This window comes from Neovison vison, chromosome 11 (assembly GCF_020171115.1).
Source record: "Neovison vison isolate M4711 chromosome 11, ASM_NN_V1, whole genome shotgun sequence".
Taxonomy (NCBI): domain Eukaryota; kingdom Metazoa; phylum Chordata; class Mammalia; order Carnivora; family Mustelidae; genus Neogale; species Neogale vison.
Window position 1 is genome coordinate 23,273,173 of NC_058101.1, and position 13,493 is coordinate 23,286,665.

A 13,493-nucleotide genomic window follows, 5' to 3' on the forward strand; every position below is an offset into this window, starting at 1 on the left:
ACACAGAGCAGCTCTGAGACAAGCCTGTCACCACGCGACACAGCAGGGCCCTGCTCTCCCTACCTGTCACAGATGTAGGAAGCGTGTTGGCCTTTTTCAGCTGCTCCCTGCGCTCAAGCCTGGACGCGGCCGTCTCGGGCTGCTTCTCCTCCGGCGGGGCGCGGGCCTTGTGCGGGGACCCGGCCCTGCCGCCACCGCCGCCGCCGCCGCTGCCTCCGGGCTGCAGGCCGCCGCCGACCTGGGGGAGAGTCGGGCACGTGGGTCGTCGGCCTGGGGACACGGGAAGACTGACCGTGCGAGGCCATGGGGCCTTCTGCCCGCCGGCCCGCAACCTCTGCCCGTCGGGGGGCAGCTGCACCGCACCTGGGAGCAGCGCGGGGCCGAGACGCCCAACCGCGGAGCAGCGCGGCTCCAACGGAAGCCACTTGGCAGAGGCCCCGCGAGCAGCCCCGCAAATCAGGGCCGCAGACAAGACTCCCGATCTTCCTCCCAAGTCCCTGCTCAAGCGCGATCCCGCTCCTAGTTCTCGTGTGGCCGCGGGCCTGGGTCCCTGCTCGCCCCGGGTCGTCCCGAGGCCAGGTGAGGGAAGAGCACGAGGAAACCGCAGCCAAGCCGGAGCGCAGCGCCCCGATCAGCGCGGCTCGGCTTCTGCCCTGGCCCAGGCGCTCTCCGCCGCTCAGCCGGGTGGCTTCTGCTCTGGCTTTCGGCTTTCCCGTAGGCCCGGCAACCTGAAAGAGAGCCGAACTCCGGACGGCAAAGTGAAAGCTGCGGACGGACACTCACGTTCTCTCTGGAGAGCTTTTCCGCCTGCTTGGCCTCCCTGGCTTGCTTCTTCTCCTCCCGCGTCGCCTGCTGCTCCCGGAAGCCCTTCTGCTTCTGCAGCGCCAGCGTTATCCACAGCGGCTGCGCCGTGTCCGCCTTCTCCGCCACTTTGGAGCCATCCAAAGAGTGCCTGCTCTGAAGAACCGGCTTTTCTGCGGAAAAAGAGACTGAGATATTGTGATTTATCTTTTAAAGATTTATTCATTTGCGAGAGAGAGCGCGAGAGGGCACGAGCAAGGCGAGAGACAGAAGCCGACTCCCTGCTGAGCCAGGAGCCCGACGTGGGGCTTGACTCCAGGACCCTGGGATCATGACCTGCGCCCGAGGCAGAGGCTTCACTGACCGAGCCGCCCAGGTGCCCCAATATTGAGATTTAGAATATGTACTTGGGGGCACCTGGCTGGCTCAGCTGGTACAGCATGTGGCTCCTGATCTCTGAATCATGAGTTCGAGCCCCACACTGGGTGCGGAGATTAAACTTTAAAAACATTTTCTTAAAAAGAAATGTGTATTTGGCCTTTGTGCCCATTTCTAGAGCTCAGAGCTCCTAAAACCCTTGAAATTTCCTAAGCAATGAGAGCACAAGTTGTCTCTAACTCTATTAAAGAGGTGACTCTGGGACCCAACACTAAGGATGGGGCTGGTTGCCAGAAGAGCCAACCACGTGACTGGAGAGGCTGGATCCTTTCTTCCCAGCCCGCCACACTCCAGCCTGCCGGAGGGGAGAGGGACTAGAGACAGTTCAGTTGCCAATGGCTGATGACTTAATCAGTCACGCCCATGTAATGAAGCCTCCATAAAATTCCAAAAGGAGGGGTTTCAGGGAGTTTCTGTTGGTGAACACGAAGAGATCTGAAGGGAGCGGTGTGCTCTCGGAGCCGAGACGCTCCATACCGTTCCCCATAGCTTGCCCTTCTGTATCATTTCCATCTGGCTGTTCCTGAATTATAGCCTTTTGTAATAAAATGGTCATCTAGAAAGTAAAATGTTTCTCTGAGTTTGTGAGCTACTCGAGAAAATTAACTGAACCCAAGGAGGGGGTCATGAGAATCTCTGATTTCAAAGTGGACCGGAAGCACAGGTGATGGCCTGGCCTTGGAAATGGCATCTAAAGTGGGGACAGGCCTGTGGGACTGAGCCCTTAACCGGTGGGGCCTGATGCTATCTCTAGGTAGACAGTGTCGGACCTGAGCTGAAACGTGTCTGAGGATCATCTGGTGGTTTGGAGACCTGCCCTCCCAGCACACCGAGCCCCCAGCCCGCCCCTGCCACCCACAGAACTGTGATCAGAACGGGGAAAGGCGGAAAGCAGGTTCGCGGTGAGACTGCGGACTCGGGATCCCGCACCCCCTACAGCTTATGACATGAAATACTCAATGGCCTTTCCTGAAATGAACTCTGTACGGATGCCTCAGAGACTCCTCTGCATGGGGAGGTAACATCTTTGATCGACAGAAACACAGAAGCATTTTCCTTCCCTCAAAATGGAAGTAAAAATAAGATCTCCAGTGTCAGAAAATCTCAGGCCTACAGGGGACCCAGGCTGTTATTTGATTTATTGTTCTTACTTATTGCTTTTCAACCCCTCTCCAAACATTCTATGTGAAACCCCAACGGATGGGAGAGATACAAGGAGGCTGTTCTACCTGATGCGGCTGCTGGAGGAAACTGATTTTGGTCCAGTGCTTTCCCCTGACAGACGGGAATATAAGCGTCCACAGCAAGCCAGGGTCATGCTTGAGGTCACTCCGCCCAGGCTGGAGTTTGAACCTAGGACTTCTGATTTCCAGTCTGTGCTTTTCTTGTGGCTGACGGCCTCCCCCGTGTGACCCGGGCAAACGCGCTCCGCAGGAGATGGGCAGCAGAGGTTGAGTAATTAGGCTTTTAAACTGAGCAGCCCTGGGTCTGGCCGCAGGTCAAACTAAAGTTACTTGAACCTCCCTAAGGTCTTCTAATCCCTAAGTAGACATGATAACGGCGCACACCTCCTCAGGCTGGCCAGGAGATCGTGGGTGTCCGAACATTCAGAACAGGGCTTGGCATAGAGTAACCGCTTTACAAGGGACCTGTTCGGTTTTTGAGAATCATCCATCCCCTTCTTTTCCCTCAATTTTTAGAGATAATCATTCTGTCACTGAATCCTTTACTATCTCAAAGGAAAAGGGCTCACCATAGTCCTGCTCTTCTGAAATCTACTACAAGTTCACAGTTTGATGATGTAGAACCTTACCAAACAGGGCTCTCAGGCAACTCGACTTTATATAGAGAAGAACCAAAGAAAATCAAATTAGGAATTCAAGCAAAAAAAGGGGCAGATTCTGCTTTTCTATACCTTTTAGATCTATAACACTATACAAAGAGAATTCCTAATACAGTGAGTCTTGGTGGTTACACTATCCCTAATCATCAAATAAAGATTCGGGTATGATCTAACACAGTGAAGAAAACTGGCATACTTTGGAAGTATTTAAAAAACAAAATCCCTGAAAGGTATTTTTTATTAATCTTTAGTTAACCAAAAAAATTAAATACAGCTGACCTTTGAACAACAGGGGTTTGACCTGTTCAAGTCTACTTCTATGTGGATTTTTTTATAAATACAGCACAGTACTGTAAATGTATTATCTTTCTTATGTTTTTAACATTTTCTTTTCTCCAGCTTACTTTATTGTATAAATACAGTAATGTACAAAATACGAGTTAATCAACTGATTACATTATTAGTAAAGCTTCCAGTCAGCTGTAGGCTATTAATAGTTAAGTTTTGGGGGAGTCAACTGTTATACACGATTTCAACTGTGCAGGAAGTTGGCGCCCCCTAACCCCCATGATGTTCAGGGGTCAAGTGCATTCACCACTTTAAGCATTATGCTTAACTGAGAAGCTCTAGATACGTGGGGACTAATTTAATAAATTTTGGGTTTTTTGGGACGCCTGGGTGGCGCAGTTGGTTAAACAACTGACTCCGGCTCAGGGCGTGATCCTGGAGTCCCGGGATCGAGTCCCACATCAGGCTCCCAGCTCCATGGGGAGTCTGCTTCGCTCTCTGACCTTCTCCTCGCTCATGCTCTCTCTCACTGTCTCTCTCTCTCTCAAATAAATAAAATAAAATCTTAAAAAAAAAAAAAAGAAAGAAAATATTTTTTAAAAAAATTAAAAAAAAAAATTGGGGGTTTTTTGCTCAAGGGCCGTGTAACACCTGTTTGTAAATGTCTGAAAACCAAACTGCCAAGATCCAAATGGTTTCTATTTAAAGCAATTATGTAAAGGGATTTCTACACTAAACATTCCATCTGAAGGTCATTAAAACCATTGGCCAGTTTCCTGACAACAGTTTGACAGGTGTTTTATCACAAGGGTCAAAATACCTTTAAAGTATAATTGCCTATTTTTTTATTTGAAAAGGTAAATCACTAGCCAGATTTTTATTTCCTTAGAACTGTGGCTTGAATAGCACGTTCTGGAGTTATGACTGGACTTTAAAAAGGCTCTAATACAGTATGAGAAAGGGCCTAACAGGTCTGGATTATAGCTGGGGATCAATAACAGAAAACATCTGAGGAAGGTAAAATGGGGCTTCTGTCTGAATTTCAGCCAAGGCTGCCCAAAGGCCTTCAACAAACAATGGCACCGACTCTCATATCCTGAAGTAAAGTTCTAGATCACCGACTTCGGACTGGTCCAGACAGCTACCACAAGGTCATGGAAAAATCAGAGTTGGGGGAAGAAGAAGCCCGAGTAAAACATTTGTTTAAACCTTTTCTTTCTCATTCTGAACTCAGTGGACGAGGGGAGCCACAGGCCATTCAGATGCCCTCCTTCGGGTTCTGGGGACATGAGCAAGTCCATCCCGGCCTTACAGGGTTTGAACCACAGCTCCTGAAGGCAGTACGTTCTTAGAGAAAGGGCCACTTATTATCAGTTCCACACACCATAAGGAGGTGGAAATTTCGGAATGAGATGACCTCTAGAGGACAAACGGGGGGGATTACCTTTGTTATTTTCATTCCCACCGGGGCGGATTCAGTCAAAGCCCTCCCAGTGGCTCAGCCTATGGACTGGTTCTCACTGGCCTCAGCCTTGGGGATGGAAGTCTCTTTTACACCAGTGGCCTACAAAATAGTGTGTGTGCCCTAGGGAATGTGTCAGGCCATTCACTGGGGCTAAGTTAGGAAGAAAGGGTCAGAATTTCTGAGTATGTTTAAATTAAAAAGAAAAATGAAATTAGGCTTTTCTAATATTTGATATTTGGACTGGCACAGACATCCTCACTCAGGCCATATTCCAGAAGGCCACCTAGAACAAACACTGTATTGACAGCCCCCCGGCCAAAGGTGGAAGCACCAAGTGCAGGGAGGGGGAAGAACTAGTAACGCTGTCCCTTGTCGGCTCTCCTCACTCCTTTGCTTTTAGCACACTGTGAGGTTACTATTAATACAAACAGAAGAACCTAGCAGAGCTGACAAGCTCTTTGCCCGCAGCTTTATGACAACGCCAGAGCTGTCATGCAGCTGGCCAAAGAAAATAAAAGGAAGCACCATGATTTGCAACAGATTTATGTCCCCCTTGTTTCAGTGAACTTCACCCTAAATGCACGCGGAGCTCCAGGGGTTTTAGCTGATGACAGCACTACAGGCACACAATTAACAAAGGAAACTGGAGATCCAGGCTTTAACATTTTTATTCTGATGAGGGCCTTTAGTCCAACACACCGTCAGCCTGGCCTAGCGTGGTGTGGGAAAACCCCAGTGGTCTTTAGATGGTACCCCCAGAGCATGAGGCCCTTGCTTCTTTTCTAGCAAATAAAGAAAAATTCAATTAGCAGAGCCTGACAGCCCAGAATCTGGATCCTGGGAAAGAAAACATGGGCAGTAACGGTTTTTGGTAGAAAATTACAATAAAGGAACTTCTCTATAAGAAGCACAACTGTTATTTCTCTGGGGAGAAGCTAAGGAGCGTGATAGAGCCCCCCCGACTGTGAGAGGGAGATCATAAGAGCTAATGACGCAAAAGCTAATATCAAAACTGAAAATGGGGCTCCAGTTAAGACGGCAACAAAGAAGGATCCCGAACTCCTCTCCTCGCATGGACACACCCAATATACAGCTACATATGCAACAGTTTCATTTAAAAGAAATCCAAAAATTCCTACACCCTGGCTGCCCAGAGGACACAGCCTCCTCCGGGGAACCTGTGGGGACCAGCCCCGCACGGGCCCCGCGGAGGATGAAGGACACGCGCTAATCAGGCCGGCATCTCGTGTCCACGGCCGACCCCCAGCGTGTCGGTCCCGGCGGCAGCAGCGGCCCGCCCGTCGGCCACGTCGCCGGCCCTGGGCAGCGGAGGAAGCGACGCGCCGGGTCGGGACCGTCGAGCGGCCGCCCCGGCTCCCGCTGGACCCCACGCGCGGCGCCGGAGCGAGGCCGAGATGCCCCCGACCGCCACCTACCTCTCCTCCCGGGCTCGGGGGTCGGGCAGGGCTTCTCGGGCCGGGCGGCCGGCGGAGCCGGGGAAGCGGGTTTGCGCTCGGGCTCCACCGCCTCCTCCTCGTCCCTCGGCGGCGCCTTCCTCGGCTCCGGGGGCTCCGGCGGCGGCGGCGACGACGGCGGCCGGGGCTCCCTGCTCTGCTGGGGCTCCCTGGCGGGCTCGCCGGGCTCCGGGTCCGGCCTCCCCGCCCGGCGGGCCAGCAGCTCCACCAGGTAGGGCCTGCTCAGCTTGGAGAGCGGCGACGGGGGCGGCGTCTGACCCGCAGGCTTGGGGGCCAGCGCGGGCTTCGGCGCCAGCGGCGTTCTGTGGGCCGCGCGGTCGTGCTCGGCGGCCGGTGGGGGCCCCGGGGCGGCGGCGGGAGAAGGGGGGGCCCTTTCGGCCGAGTCCTTCCAGGCGGACAGGCCGGGCTTCCTCTCGGGGGGCAGGGACGGGCCCGGCTTGGCGGCCGCGGCTTCCGGCTCCTTCTCTCCCCTGGTGCCCCCGGGGGCCGCGGGGCCGCCGTCCGCGCTGTCCCCCGTGCTGCTGTGCCTCTTCTTCTTCTTCTGTTCCGTCTGCTGGTCGCAGTGGAAGCGCAAGGAGTAGTTGGTCCTTCTCAGTTTTATGCCAAACGGTGAGGCTTTTTCCTCCTGGCCGGGCATCGAGGGGTCTGGCTTCCCTCTCCCGCCGCTGGTCTCTGCGTCCGAAGAGGCCCCGGGCTCCGCATGGGCCACTGCCTTCTGCGGCGGGTAAGCAGGGCTGGGGACAAGGAACGACGGGAGGTCTTTGGCAAATTTGCACCCCTCCGTGGTGTCTGCTGGCTCTGGTTTCTCTGCACCCTTGGGGAGCTCGTTAGTATCCAGGGGCTGGGGCACCCCGGGTCCCAGCGAGGGTCTCTTTCTCGTGCTCTCTGCTTCTGTGTTCTGTTTGGAGGTCTCGGTGCCACCGTCAGAGAATTTCTGCCAAGCGGGCATAATGGAGAACTTGGCATTTACTGGGGGGGTCCTCCGGAGGTTCCCGCGGGAATCACTGCGGGCCCGGGGAGGGTGCTCGTCACCGGGCCGAGGCTGCTCGCCCTCCGCGTTCTTCAGGATCCTGGACCGAATGGACGCCCATTCGGCGAGGGCGGCCGCACTGCTCGGAGACTCCTGGGCGGCCCTGACCTTCCCGCTGCCTGCCCGGGGGTCGACAGGAGCTCGGGGCGGGTTCTCCAGGGCAGGGACGTCAACGCGCTTCTTTTCTTCCGACAAGCCCAGGAGGGACTTGCATGCCGTGTCCTTGATCTGGCTCAGGTTGACCGCCGGGCCGCAGAGCTGCGCTCCCGTGACCAGAATGGCTGTGTGGGGGACACTCAGGGAGGAGGGCAGGGCATGGGAGGCCGCGCCGGCTCGCGGGGTCTTTGGCGTGTGGGGAGCAGAGGCAAGTCCCGCATCTCTCGCGGGTGTCACCGGGCTCAAATTGACTTTGGGGAAGAGAATCTGTTTCCCTCCCGATGACACCTGGAAAGTGTAGGGCCTTGGCATGCTCTGCCTCTCGTCCACTTCCTGCCACCGGAGTTCCTCCCCCTTTCTGTCTTTTTCTGGGGCAGTGGCTTCCTTTTTCTCCCCGGGAGTCTCTTCCACTTGCGCCTCTTGTTTCTGGGGAGGCTGCGCGCTAGTTTCTGGTCTCTCTTCCCGACGCGCCCGACGGTCAGGCTCCGGACCGTCGCCGCGCTGTCCGGGCTGCTCTCCGGCTGGCACGGCCTCCTGACTCTGTTTCTCGCAAATCTTAGATTCCTCGGAGCTTTTGCTTTGCTTCTCGGGCTGCAGGTGCTCTCGTTTCCGGGGTTTCTCTGCAAAGTCCATCTTTGGACTCCTCAAGCCCCTTTTTTCGTCCAGCTGCTGCCACTTCTCCTCGTGCCCTCTCGCGGCTTCCCGACGCTCCCCTTCCGGCCTCCTCAGGGCCTCCACTTGCTCCCGCTTTCCCAGCTCTGCCCTCCTCCTGGCAGTTGCCTCTGCCTCCAGCCACCGCTTCTCCTCCCGCTCTCGCTGCTCCTCCTCCTCCTCCCGCCGCCGCTGTTCCTCTTCCAGCTGCCGCTGCTCTTCCTCCCGCCGCCGCTGCTCCTCTTCCAAACGCCACTGCTCCTCCTCCCGCTTCCGCTGCTCCTCTTCCAAACGCAGCTGCTCCTCCCTTTGCCGCTGCTGCTCCTCTTCCAGCCGCTGTTCCTCCCGCCGCCGCTCCTCCTCCCGCCGCTGCTGCTCCTCTTCCCACAGCCGCTGCTCCTCCCTTTCCCGCTGCTCCTCCTCCCACCGCCGCTGCTCCTCTTCCCGCAGCCGCTGCTCCTCCCTTTCCCGCTGCTCCTCCTCCCGCCGTCGATGCTTCTCGGCTTCAAGCCTCTGCTGCTCCTCCAGCTCCTCCTGCCTCCTGAGCTCCCTCAGCTGCCTCTCCTCCTGCAGCTGCCGCTGCGTCTCAGCCTCCGCGCCGCTCCACACCGCCTGCTCTTCCTGCTGAGCGCGGCGCTGGAGGCGCAGCTGCTCTGGGGCCTCGAGGTGCCTTCCGTCCACCTGCTCCCTCCGCCCTTGGCCACCTTGCTCTTCCAGTCTCTGCCTCTCCTCTTGGCGCTGCCTCTCTTCTGCCTCCTGCTGTAGTTCTGCCCTCTCTCCCTCCTCGTCTTCTCCTTTCTCCTCCAAGAGTTCCTGCCTTCTGTTCTCTTCCCAAAGCCTCCTCTCCAGGGCCTGGAGTCTCTGCTCTTCCAGACGTTTCCTCTCTGCTGCCTCGGCCTTCTGCCGTTTGCACTTGGCCTCGAGTTCTAGCCAGTATTCCTCTTGGCATCTCTTCTCTTCTTCAGAGTCCAGCAGCTCTGGCTCTTCTTCATGCCAGACTGGCTTGTCTTCTCCCGAGTGTCCGTTCTGGTCCGGCGAGAGCTGATACAGAAGGCCACCATGTTCATTTGGTCCATCCTAACATTGGTAAGGAAAGAAAGAATTAGCCTTTTCCTTTCAAACAGGCAACCATTACCCACCCTATTCACAATGCCCGTGGCCCTCTTAATCTCAGAAGAAGGGGCAGTTGTTCCTAAGTATAGAGCTCGGTAAACCCATGCCAGAACACTGGGAATAAATTGTGCGGGTAAAAGGAAAACACATCCCTTCATGTTGACTTCTGGCCCCTTTGTTGGTCATTCTCAAGTTCCTTTTGCTGAATACAAATGAATCACAGGAGAACCAATAGTCCAGCATGAGGAAGATGAGAAAAAATGAGCTTTGCACGTCGTGTGCCCTGAAGCCTGTGACCTCAAAGGCCACCCTAGTCAAACCAAAGACCCTCTGGCTGAGCTGTGGCAGGGAAGCTGGGTGACACGGCAGGGGCAAAGCCAACACAGAGGGCCTGGGGGCCCTCAAAGGACAGCCTCTCGTTCTGGGGCCCACCAGCCTCCAGGCAGGCATGTTAGAAAGGGCGATGGAAAATAAACGGGCCTGCTTTGCCCTGGTTCACTGCAACTCACCAGGTCCCTGATGAGACAGACCTAGTTCCTTCTACTGGCCCCTCATGGCACCGCCCTACTGAGTAGAATCAGCGCCAGCAAGCACGGGCAGCTGCCTGGTCAGCCGGGATGGGCCCCTCATACCCTGGCAAGTCGCCGGTGCTTCTTGGACACCCTCTGGTTTTTCGGCTTTACGGACAGTTTGTGCTTGGCGGCACTGTTGTCCAGGCGAGCAATGGCTAGGGGGATGGCATCCAGGTTGACACTTTCGATGGTTCCAGCAGAAGACAAGTGCCTTTTTGGCCGAGATGGTTTAACGGGAGCCACCTGTATGGAGAGGAAACCACATGGTCCCCATCAGAGCCACAGCCCTTGCTGGAGCCGGCACCTGGCCCAGCCCGTTCCCCGGGGATGGCTTCGAGCAGGTGGCTCTCACTGGGACTGTGAGGGGAGCAAGATTTGTTCTGCCAGTGTTATTTGCATCAACTCATAAAGGTCATTTAACCTTTCACAGACTAATTTTCCTACTTTGAATAATATGGGGAGGGGGAAGGTTAGACTAGATGGGGGGTAACATAGCCAGGGGGCCCAATCCTGCGCATAGCTTAATTTAGCACTTAAAGTTTTGCGTGGGCACACAGCCACGCCCACTGCCCATTGTCTTCAGCTGCGTTTGGGCTGCAAAGGAAGAGCACAACAAGGGGGAGTGTCCTGGTTGGACCCTATGGCCACCGAGCCTGAAATAAGTCATAGTTTGCTGAGCCCTGGACCAGCTCAACTCTGTGCTAATCACTCTCTCATTTAAGACATGACCTCAGACACCTGCAAACATCCCTCAGCTTCTAACTTAGTCCCTCTGAGGCAGGGAATGTGTCTTTTTCCTCTTTTCAGTCCCCTTTATGACCACGTCGCAAATCTCATTTGGCAAGTGCTCAGTAAATATTTTTAGGAGGAATAAAGGAAATGCAACAAACTAGATGGTCCGTGCTTAGGGTATGAAATTGGTACCCACAAAAATGTTCTAGCACAATCACTCCAAGGCCACAGAGCACTGAGTTGAGTGCACCAAGCCCATGAGAGGGCGAGGCCCTGGCGCAAAAAGGAAGGGCAGAAATGTACCACCCAGTGGCGAGAGCAGCCCCTCAGGGTGACCAGCAGCACCGGAATGCAGATGGGCGCACTCAGAAACCACCACCCGGACAAACTACGCATCTAGGCCGGTCAGAGAGACCCAGCTCGGCCTGCACCCTGAGGCCACACTGAATGGGAGGAGAAGCCACACCAGCAACTCCTGAGAATGTACCGCCCGACAGGAGCGCGGCAAGGGGAGGGCTCCCAGCTGCACGGCGCCAGCGCGCAGTAGAGGGCGCTCTTGGCCCTCCCTGCGGAGCCGGCCGCTCCCAGGCACGGGCGGGGCAGGAGCGGAGGCCAGGGCCAGTGGGCGGCACCCGTGCTAGCAATGCAGAGCCCCTGGGGCTTAGCGCACAGCTTCGCTTTTTGCGATTACCTTCCATATTTGTGTGCTAAAGATAAAGGACCAAGCCAGCTCCAAGAGCAAAATGGATGCTCAGTAAATAATAACTTATGATAAGAAACAGAAGTAAGGAAAAATAATTCCAGCCTTTGGGCTTCTAGCTATTATATCTTTATGGTTATCTTTAGAATACGTATCAAATTCTGAACTCTTGTTGAAGAGATGAATCAAACATTATTTCCATCCCCTAAGAGATGGATGAATAAAAAGCATTCCAGCCAAATGGGACAGACTGAAGGCACAGAGAAGTACCAGCAGCTGAGATTTAAATGCAAGGTTGCATTTCTAGATCGTCCCAGCTGGGCTGCTTCATTGTCTGGGCGGTGGCAGTCTGCGGCCATCCCCCTTCAGAAGACTCGGACACACTCTGCTCACTGTACCGGCCCCGGGAGGAGGCCTGGAGCCTATGCAGACGACTGCTCTGGCTTGTGGACTGGCCTCTAAGGGTCCCCGAGACTCCTACGGGCACAGTCCCAGGTTTTAACTGAACACAGAAAAGTTAAAAAACAAAAATACATACAAGTAGAGAAATGCTGAGGTGTTTTGTTTTGTTTTTGCATCTCTAAATAGAAACTCTTCCTTACAGACTTGTGTACCTTCAGGTGTTCTGGAATGCCTTTTCCAATGGCCTCTCAGGGTCTTGAAGGACCTGGCACATTTAGGAAGCCGTGGAAACGGGACGCTCTAACATCTACCACTGGGGTAATGTTCTGAAGGAACTGAAGGTAATGGGTGTAGGCGGCATTTATGAATGGAAAAATGATACGGTGGATTGGAAATAAAGGGTCCAAAATGGAAGTTGAAGTAAAGAAACTAAAAACTTAAGTTCAAATCATACTACCTTGTCTTCCATCTCACTTCTGGCTCCAGGCAGATTCAGAGGACTCTGAGAACTTGGAGGGTCACTGGGCTGGAACAGTAAAGAGAGCGCTCAAGTCAGACGCCGCCCCAGGAAGTTCTGGGCAGATAACCAGAGTCGGCTGCGTGGGGAGAAGGCTGTAGCTGCCCGCAGAGAGCCGGCCGTAGTCACCGTGGGGACTTTGCTAATGTTCAGATAAGGACTCCAGGCACGGAGCGTACACTTGCTTCTTTTCCTGAGTCCAGCACATCTCTAACTGGGCAGTCTCCAACCTCAGTCTCTGCTGTGGCTGAGACCAGGTGCCACCACCCTCCAGCCGCCCGACCTGGGAAGCAGGGCTGTGTCACACACCCGGCCTCCGACCTCAGAGCTTCTGGCTGTGCTCACTGCCTTCGCCCCCTTCACCCGCTGGCCGTCTCCCCTCTACGCCAGACCTCTTCTCGGTGAGAAGGAAAGGCCCTACCAATGCTGCGTGCAAAGGGCTGGGCTGAGGAGATGGATGAGCAGAAGGAGGCAAAACCCTTAGGACGGAAGGAGAAGAAAAAGGCTGAAGACCCCCAGCCCAGTTGCTCCCCTGCCCTGGAACACCCGTACCACATGGCCTGCACCTTTCTGATGGCCCCGCTGGACCTTCTGCCTTACGTGGCCCATAGTTAAAAACGGGCGTTATCAGTTATTGTCCGCTCCAGAGCAATAATGTCAGCACCACACTTAGAAGCATCTTTAGGAAATACAGATCGGGTGCCGGGGTGGCTCTGTCGGTTGGACGTCCGACTCTTGGCTTCGGCTCAGGTCATGATCTCACAGTCCTGGGATTGAGCCCTGCCTCAGACTCTGCTGAGCTGACCGTGGAGCCTGCTTAGGATTCTCTCCTTCTCCTCCCTCTGCCTCTCCCCCACTGCTCATGCTCTCTTGTTCTCCCTCAAATAAAAATAAAATAAAGAAAAAAAAGAAGGAAACACAAATCAGATACTACTCCCAGAAGGAGAAGCCCCCTTTTCCTGTGGTTTGTACAATCTGGCCTCTATACCTTGCTCTATCCTCCCTTTGCCCCCTTCCAGGGTCTGGCGGGCCAGACCTGCTTTCTTTTGGGACACCCCCAGCCCCATCTCTGGGCCTCTCTGCTTGTTCTTCCCTCTGCGGAGAACGTGGCCCCAGCCCCAGGTCTGCTCTGGTTGCTTTGACCTCCTTGCCTAGAGAGCAGCTCCTCACCCACCATGTTACTCACTTTTCCATCACTCTGTTTTACCTTCTGTGCAGTACTTTTTCTTGATCCAGAGTTATTACATTTATACACGTACCTGTTGACTTGCCATGTGACCCTCCTGTCATCAAAACGTAAGCTACATGGA

The 13,493-nt window shown here is 54.7% G+C and overlaps 1 protein-coding gene across 2 annotated transcripts in view; it reads right to left on the minus strand.

Annotated features, from left to right (window-relative positions):
• Window positions 1–13,493, minus strand: part of CRACD (capping protein inhibiting regulator of actin dynamics) — a 54,155-nt gene that overhangs the window by 4,613 nt on the left and 36,049 nt on the right. For both annotated transcript variants that reach the window (XM_044224981.1, XM_044224982.1), the window contains exons 4-8: window positions 12,124–12,192; window positions 9,893–10,075; window positions 6,272–9,224; window positions 784–974; window positions 64–238 (exon numbers count right to left, since the gene is read on the minus strand). In XM_044224981.1, the coding sequence (XP_044080916.1) occupies window positions 64–238; window positions 784–974; window positions 6,272–9,224; window positions 9,893–10,075; window positions 12,124–12,192 (3,571 nt within the window). The remainder of the gene's footprint in view (window positions 1–63; window positions 239–783; window positions 975–6,271; window positions 9,225–9,892; window positions 10,076–12,123; window positions 12,193–13,493) is intronic.